This window comes from Otolemur garnettii, unplaced genomic scaffold (genome assembly GCF_000181295.1).
Source record: "Otolemur garnettii isolate 467f Iridium unplaced genomic scaffold, OtoGar3 scaffold00018, whole genome shotgun sequence".
In the NCBI taxonomy this organism is placed as follows: domain Eukaryota; kingdom Metazoa; phylum Chordata; class Mammalia; order Primates; family Galagidae; genus Otolemur; species Otolemur garnettii.
The window spans coordinates 17,972,929-17,981,886 of NW_003852413.1; the positions used below are offsets into that span (position 1 = coordinate 17,972,929).

At 36.7% G+C, this 8,958-nt stretch overlaps 1 protein-coding gene across 10 annotated transcripts in view; it reads left to right on the forward strand.

Moving 5' to 3' along the window:
- The window catches only part of CDC27 (cell division cycle 27), a 90,382-nt gene that overhangs the window by 47,013 nt on the left and 34,411 nt on the right, over window positions 1–8,958 (forward strand). For 5 of the 10 annotated variants that reach the window (XR_002772393.1, XM_003786224.3, XM_023511047.1 and 2 more), the window contains one exon: window positions 1,835–1,968. Coding sequence is in view for 9 of the 10 variants with exons in the window: in XM_003786224.3 (XP_003786272.1) it covers window positions 1,835–1,968 (134 nt within the window). In the remaining variant the exon portion in view is untranslated. The remainder of the gene's footprint in view (window positions 1–1,834; window positions 1,969–8,958) is intronic. The other 5 variants (XM_003786223.3, XM_023511048.1, XM_012803161.2 and 2 more) reach the window with 1 other exon arrangement.

Sequence of the window (8,958 nt, forward strand, 5' to 3'; positions counted from 1 at the left end):
GCTGTGGCTTTACACAGCTCACAGCAACCTCCAACTCCTGGGCTTAGGCGATTCTCTTGCCTCAGTCTCCTGAGTAGCTGGGACTACAGGCGCCCGCCACAACTCCCGGCTATTTTTTTGTTTGCAGTTTGGCCAGGCCGGGTTTGATTGAACTCACCACCCTCGGTATGTGGGGCCAGCGCCCTACTAACTGAGCCATAGGCACCACCACACTATATACTTATATAAAAGTATATAATGTACTTTTATATAATTTATGGCAGTAGAGGCCAAAGTACATACCTTTAAAGCATATCTGTAGCACAGAATATCTTCTGTGATAATTGAATTAGGTTATGTATTTAAAATAGCTCATTGCCATGATTAATAGATGTTCAAGACATGCAAGCTAAATAAGTTATACTAAAATTTGAATAACTGATGTAGCCCATTTACCTTCCTAGAAACCTGTTTTTTCTTAGTTGTTTTTTACCCTTTTACTCCTAAATGTCCATAGAGTCTGCAAAAAGTATTTTCTTTTCTTTGAGGAGGATAGAGCTCCAAAAGTAGTGAAAAGAGACTGCAAAGTCGTTTATGTATAGCTTGTTTCGACCTGATTTTTAAAAAATGGGAACCACCTGCTATTGTTATGGGAATGAAATATAACTGTGGAAGTTAATTTATTGCAGTTCTGAAGAAGGCATAATAGAATGGTAGCTAGCGTCCCAAGTCAAATAGGCCAAACCAGAAGAGCCATGACAACCAAAGACAAATTAGGCAGTGAACAGGTATCTGATTTTAGTGCCCAAATAATAAAAGCCAGTTGCTGTCTCATCCTCTTCTACCTCTGTTCTCTTCTTATCCTATTACAAGACATTCTCAGAAAAGTTATACATGTAAATCTACATGTAGTATCACTTAAAAATTATCAAACCAAGTGGTAAGTGCAGTGTACATAGTTATTTGTGGAATAATGAAGGGTCAAAGTTGACTTTAAGTTTTGTCCCATGGGTGAAATGTGGAAATTTCAATTTGAGGAAGAATGCGGAAGGATTATGAAGTTTGATTTTTGAGGCCATGGTAGATTAGATAAAAACATTTACTAAATAGTTAGTTATGTAAGAAAACAATATAGGCTAATGATAAAAGTAATCATCGAAGCTGTTAAACTGGCCCAGCTCTGCTAGGGAAAGAAAGAATCACTAAGGAGCACAGAGTATACCTAATTTAATACCATGGAATGACAAGAGACCAGCAAGCGAGGTGGTAGGACAAATAATCAAGATTGCGTAATGTTTTGGAAGTAATACAAAATTTCAAAAAGAAGGGGATGACCAATGATATTGAATACAGGAAAATTCAAAATAAGGCTTTTGTATCTGGTGAGAAAGTGATTATTAGTGATTATTTGTGATTTGCAATTTGAGAATTATATACAGGATATTAGGGTAACAGTGAGTTTCGAAGAAAATTATCTGATAGCCCCCACAAAAAGTTCTACTGATACAGTTGTCATAGATGATTATAAAGAAGCTAGTTGGTGAAAATAGATAGAAATAAGAGAATAATAAATTAGAGAAGACAGAAGAGCCAGGCAAAGATTTTTTTTTTCCCAAACAAGCAGAGACCAGTTAATGAAAGATTAGAAAAACTAAAGAAATAACTCAAAAGATCAATGTCCTCAGAATTTGTTAAATAATTGGATTTTTAAAAATAATAAAATAAATAATGATACTAATAATTTGTGTTTTATGGTGACAGTATATGTTGTGAACTCATTTGTTAGGCAAATATAGATGGGAGTGTTGTGGTATCTTTTATTATTTATAGTGCATTCATAATTCACAAACCATAGACTTTTTATGTTTTGCAGTCTGTTGCCAGAATTGGCCAAACTGGAACAAAATCTGTCTTCTCACAGAGTGGAAATAGTCGAGAGGTAACTCCAATTCTTGTTGCACAAACACAAAGTTCTGGCCCACAAACAAGGTATTTATCATGGTAATTGTTTCACTTTTCTTGCTGTAAAAATTGATTTTTTAGGTAGGTGTCAACTCTCTTGTGAATTCTAGAATGAATATTAATTTATTCTAAAAATTACAGTATTTCTAGATATTCTAAAATAATATAAATTTGAATATGTAGAATGTGAAACTTGTAACTTACTGAAAATATTAGTACAATTTTTAGTTGAGTTTCATAACACAAATAAGACAGTAGTTAGCTAAAATAGCTTTTTAGTTTAATTGCCTCACAAATTTGTTTAAACTAGATATTCTAAATACTCTTTCAATAAATTTATAAATCGGCTGGGTAAGGTGGCTTATGCTGGTAATCCTAGCACTCTGGGAGGTGAAGGTGGGTGAACCACTTGAGCTCAGGAGTTCAAGACCAGCCTAAACAAGAGTGAGACCCATCTCTATTACAAATAGAAAAACTTGGGCGGCACCTGTGGCTCAAAGGGGTAGGGCACTGGCCCCATATGCTGGAGGTGGCAGGTTCAAACCCAGCACCAGCCAAAAACTGCAAAAAAAAAAACTGGCCAGGCATTGTGGCAGGTGCCTGTAGCTACTCGGAAGGCTAAGGCAAGAGAATCACTTGAGCCTGGGAGTTTGAGGTTGCTGTGAGCTATTAGGCCATGGTACTCTAGCCTGGGCAATAGAGTGAGACTGTCTCAAAAATTAATTAATTAATTAATTAATTAATATATTGTCATTTCTTCTTTTTTTTTGATATCACTAATATTTATTTTAAAATATTTTTAAGTAGAATATTATTTAGGTCACTAAATGTAAAATGTCTGATTCAAATTAAAACTTTAGTTTATTATATCTCAAATAAGCAGTACAATTAATCAAAGTATGTGACTAAACTATCAACTCAGTTTTACCTTCTTATCGGTAACTCTTTTTATGCCAGCAGCAAAGAGCCTGGAGAGTGAGTGGCAAGGTAATTGCAAGAGGTGTTTTCTACAGCTGGTTGGGAGTTGAATAATTGTCCTTGCACAAAGAGGTCCAAAGGCTGGAAGAAACGGTAGTAAGTTAGTGCAAAGTTTGGTAAATACAGAGGATGACAGAGAGTTTCCAAGTCCAGGGAATTTCCAAATCTAGCCTCTGTAGTTTAAGTAGCACTTTGTGTGACATGTGGTCTAGTGTTGTCCTGCAAGAGGATTGGCCTATCTAATGACCAATCTCAGCTGCTTAGTGACAAGCATCCTCTTGATTTTATCCCTGTTGTTTCTTCTTATACACATGACCTTCTCTATAAATCAAGCACAGATAGGTTTCATACTCCCTTTCTTCTATTATGCATAGTCTATAAATAGATCATAAAATGAATCTTTCATTAATCCTCAAATAATGAATCTATTTCCACATTGGAATGAAGTTAGATAGGATTTCTTTTCCTCTTCAAGGATTCAATTATTAATTATAGTAAATATCTTAAATGAAAGATAATTTTCTCTCTCCTTCTTAAATAATGAACATATATGTAAATTTTAAAGCACAGTATTTTCATATACCTTAACTATCTAAAAGATCTTTATGTTCCTGTAATTCAAGGGTAGTAAATTTAACCATGAATCCCAGCTTGCAGACAGTGATTGCCTAGGTCTCTGTTATAAGAAGGAATTTAAGGTGTCTTACAGAACAACATTATATCGTTTATATGCTAATTCTACAAAATATATAAACATAATTTATTGAATTGTACATTTCACTTAACTCTAAACAAATATGTCTAACTGTAATAAACATCACCTCTTAATAATTTTGTGTTCTTGATATTGTTAATTCCATTTCATCTCCTTTATTATTTGTCTAGGGTTTCCCTAGAAAAGTATCATAAATTGGGTGGCTTAACACAATAGAAATTTATTTTCTCAGTTTCAAATACCATTAAGTCTGAATACAAGGTGTTGGCAGGCTCATATTCTCTCTCCAGGCTCTAGGAGAGGGTTCTTCCTTGCCTTTTCTAGTTTCTGATAGCCCTTGGTGTTTTTTATCTTGTGACAGTATAACTCAGTACCTACTCTGCTCTTGTCTCTTTATCTAAATTTCCCTCTTATAAAGACACTAGTTGTATTGGATTAGGACCCACCTCAGTGACCTCATCTTAACTGGATTATACCTGCAAAGGCCCTGTTTCCTAATAAAGTCACATTATATACTGTCACTTAGGGCTTCAGTATTATTTTGGGGGAAGTTACAAATGAGTATTACCTTATTAGCAGTTACTCTTTGTTTTGTCTTTTTAGAGATGGATTTAGGGTTTGTAGTATGCTTTAACATTTCTCATACTCCAGGTCTGCTGGTAATAAATTCTTTCAACTTTTGTATATCGGGGGAAAAAATGTATTTCATTTCTGTTTTTAAAATGATATTTTCAGTAGGCACAGAACTTCTAATTGACAATTTCTTTTTAAAAGATACTGCTTTACTGTCTTATGGCTAGTATTGTTTCTGATAAGAAATCCATGGCTTGGTGCCTATGCCTCAGGCGGCTAAGGCTCCAGCCACAAACACCTGAGCTGGCAGGTTTGAATCCAGCCCAGGCCCGCCAAACGACAATGACGGCTGCAACCAAAAACTAGCCGGGCATTGTGGCTGGTGCCTGTAGTCCCAGCTACTTGGGAGGCGAAGGCAGGAGAATCACTTGAGCCCAGGAGTTGGAGGTTGCTGTGAGCTGTGACGCCATGGCACTCTACCCAGGGCAACAGGTGTCTCAAAAAAAGAAAGAATGAATGAAAGAAAACCATTTTCATTTTTGTTCCCCTGTATGCAGTATGTCTTTTCTCTATTTTAAGATTTTCTCTTTATCACTGATTTTAAGCAGTATGATTATGATGTACTCTAGTGTAGTTTTCTTCTTATTTCTTGGCATTTGTTTTCCTTGAGCTTCATAGATCTATGGCTATATAGTTTTCCTCAAATGTAATTAATTTGAGGGAATTATTTCTTCAAGTATATTTTCTGTTCATGTTTTTCTCTCTCCCTCTGGGACTTCAATTACAGGTAAATTAGATTGCTTGAAGTTGTCCCACAGTTCACTAATACTCTTTTTCATTTTTGTTTCTAGTCTTTATTCTTTGTTGTATCTTGGATGGTGTTTATTGCCATGCCCTCCAACTACTCTTTCTCCTGAATTGTCAGATGTGCTATTAATTGAATGTTTTTTTTTTTTTTTTTTTTGGAGACAGAGCCTCAAGCTATTGCCCTGGATAGAGTACTGTGGCCTCACAGCTCACAGCAACCTCCAACTCCTGGGCTCAAGCGAGTCTCCTGCCTCAGCCTCCCAAGTAGCTGGGACCACAGGCATCCGCCACAACGCCTGGCTATTTTTTGGTAGCAGCCATAATTGTTGTTTGGCGGGCCCAGGCTGGATTCGAACCCACCACCTTAGGTGTATGTGGCTGGTGCCTTAGCCACTTGAGCCACAGGCACCGAGCCTGTATTTTTTTTTTTTTATTTCAGACATTCTTTCATCTCTAAAAGTTTGATTTGGTTTTCTTTTTAACATGCCCATGCTTGCTTCTACCTTCTTCAATATATAGAATATATTTATATTAGTTCTTTTAATGTTTTGTCTACTAATGTTTTGTCTGTTGCTTTGTCATTTCTAAGTCTGTTTCCTAATTTTTTTTCTCCATTATGTTTGCCTCCATGTATTTGCCTGCCTCTTTGTATGCCCAATATTTTCTTTTTTTTTTTTTGAAACAGAGTCTGTTTGTCACCCTCAGTAGAGTGCTTTGGCATCATAGCTCACAGCAACTCCAACTCTTGGGCTTAAGTGATTCTCCTGTCTCAGCCTCCCAAGTAGCTGGGACTACAGCCACCTGCCACAATGTCCAGCTATTTTTTTTTTTTTTTTTTTTTTGCTGTAAAGATGGGGGTCTCACACTTGCTCAGGTTGGTCTCCAACCTGTGAGCTCAGGCAGTCTCCCAGAGTACAAGAATTACAGGCATGAGCCACCATGCCTGGCCTCTAATATTTTTTTAATTGGATGCCAGTTACCAGAATTTTTACATTGTTGAGTACTGGATATTTTTGTATTCCTTTAGTAATTTTTGAGTTTTATTCTGGGATATGATTAAGTTACTTGGAAACACTTTGATCTTTTCATGTCTTTTTAAGTTTTGTTGGGTGGGAGAAGAGCAGCATTTAGTCTAGAGCCTCTGAACTAATCTAGTTCTACAGTTGAGGTAGTTGTACCCTTTGAGTACTCAACTCAGCCCGTGGCCTGTTAGGTAATGAAGTTTCTTAAGTCTTGATTATTCAAGTTGGGGGTTAACTCCAAGAATTGTTCTGTCTGCTCCATTCCAGTAGGCAATTTTTCCCCAGCTTTAGGTGGTTTCCTAATGGCAATACTGAATTGTAATTCTGGGCTTATACCGAGATTGAGCATAGACTCTACAGGCTGAGGTAATAGACTCCAACAATAACTGTCCAAACTGTCCTCAGTTCAAATACTAGTTATAGGTTCAGGGTTCCCTAGGCCACTCACATTTCTGACAACTGGCTACACTTTGAGGACACACCATCCCCTTGTGTTCAATAGAGTGGTTCACAGAATCAAGGAGAGTGCTATATTTAGGATATGGTTTTATTATAAAGGATATAAATCGGGACCAGACAAATGAAGAAGACCTATAGGATGGGTCTGAGAGGATATTGAACACAGCTTTCATGTCCTGCTTGTAGAATCGGAACATGTCACCCTCTCAGTGTATCAGTGTGTTCACAAACCGGGAATTCCAACCAAGGTTAGGTGCTCAAGAGGTTTTTTTGTTGTTGTTGTTTTGTTTTGTTTTGTTTTTAGACAGTCTTATTATGTCACTCTCAGTAGAGTGCTGTGACATCACAGCTCACAGCAACCTCAAACTCTTGGGCTTAAGCAATTCCTTTGTCTCAGCCTCCCAAGTAGCTGAAAGTACAGGTGCCTGCCCCAACGCCTGTCTACTTTTTTGTTGCAGTTGTCATTGTTGTTTAGCTGGCCTGGGCTGGATTTGAACCCTGGGTGTATGTGGCTGGTGCCCTACCCACTGAGCTATGGGCACCACCAGGTGCTCAGAGTTTTTATCAGAGTTTAATTATGAAGGCATGATGGAACCATTGGCTACATGACTGAACTCAATCTCTAACCACGTTGCCTTTCTTGAAGGAGGTCAGGCTGATGTCACTGGCTCAAAGCCTGAGCCTTTTAATCACATGGTTCATATTTCCAGCAAGGCTAGCCCCTATCCTGAAATTATCTAGGGGCCCACCATGAGTCATTTCATTAGTATAATCCCAGGTTTGGTCCCAGAGGCTCACCATGAATGAATTAACAAAGACACTCCTATCACGTGGGAAATTCTGAGGGCTTAGAGGCTTCTAGGAACCTGGGACAAAGATCAACAAATCCTTTGTTATATAATATTAAAACACTGGCACTGACCATAAACTGTACTCTCTGTAAAACTGCCTCATGGTATGAAATTATTCCTTCCCTCTTTTCAGGGAAAAATGTTTTCTATAATTATGTAATCATTTGATAATATAATATTTGTAGTATAAATGTTACATACTGTAGTTGTTCCTATCAAATAAAGGATATTGTACTTGCTCTCTTCCCTCTAGTACTTTGTCTTGTAATTCGAGCTACTTCAACTTGCTTCAATTCTCTACATTCTCCTCCACTATACTCTGGCCTTAAAACTCCCCTCAGACATGTGTTCCCTATTGTCTGATGTCTGAAATACATTGATTCGTATATTTTGTTCAGTGTTGTAGTAATTTAAGATGGGAAAATAAATATGTTCCATATTACTCCATCATGATTGGCAGCAAAATTCTGTCCTTCCTATTCAGAAAGTTGTTTTCTGGAGATGATTAAAATGGCAAGTACTCTTAGCTCAATCATCCAAGAAAGTTTGTGTCATCACTTTCTCCATGTAAATTATCCTCTTAAAAAGGTATTTATTGGTAACTACTGGAACACTTTCTATTTTATTTTGAAACCATAAAACTATGATGCTATTTTCAGAAACTTCTTTGACCCCCAAATCAACTAACTAGTAAGATTTCCCATAAATTATAACCTATAAACAGTTTAGTCCATAAACATACCTGCTGTCAATTAAATCATTTCAGGTTTTAAGTTAGTTTGCTTTCTAAGAATGGAATTCTAGTGTCTGAAGCTTTGCCTTTAAAGTAAAAGTGTGTCCAAGTGATTATTTATCTGAATGTGTATGGATATATAGAGAGAAAGAGAGCATTTATATGATATAGCAGTATTTCAAACTGCTTCATTTTTCTGATGCCTCAGATTTTGGCTTTTGGAACTAAAAGAACCCTAACAAAAATTATTATAAGAACTCGTCTTTAACCTCCTAACCCCAGAACCTGCTTGTTATTTTTACTTCTATCTCCACAAGATTTGTGTTACCTACTGTCTTTTTAAAGCAATGGTTCTCAACCAGTGGGTCTCGACTCCTTTGGACTGTATTAAAGATTTGTAGCATTAGGAAGTTGAGAACCACTGGTTTAAAGCAGTTTCAAGCTTGCTTTTCCTATAAACTGCCTCACACTATAAAATTATTCCTTCCCACTTCTCACAGAAAACTTTTCTATAATTAATGTAATCACTTGACAGTATAATTCATATTTGTAGTATAAAAGACATATACTGTAGTTGTTCCTACCAAGTAAAGGATATTGTACTTGTAAAAGTAAATTGGCCAACCCAAATGACCTCACTTGCTAAAATCCCTACACTGAGGCCTGCCTTTTGAAAGGATTAGGATATCTCTGAACATTCTTTACACACTGGTCAGGATCTGTCTCCTTTAGTTTCAGAATTTTCTTGACCCAGACTTAGGCAACTAGTAGGATTTCCCATCAATTATAAACTATAAACAGTTTAGTCCATAAACTTATGCATTCTCAATTAGATTGTTTCAGGTTCTAAGTTTGCTTGCTTTCTTTTCTTTTTTTTTT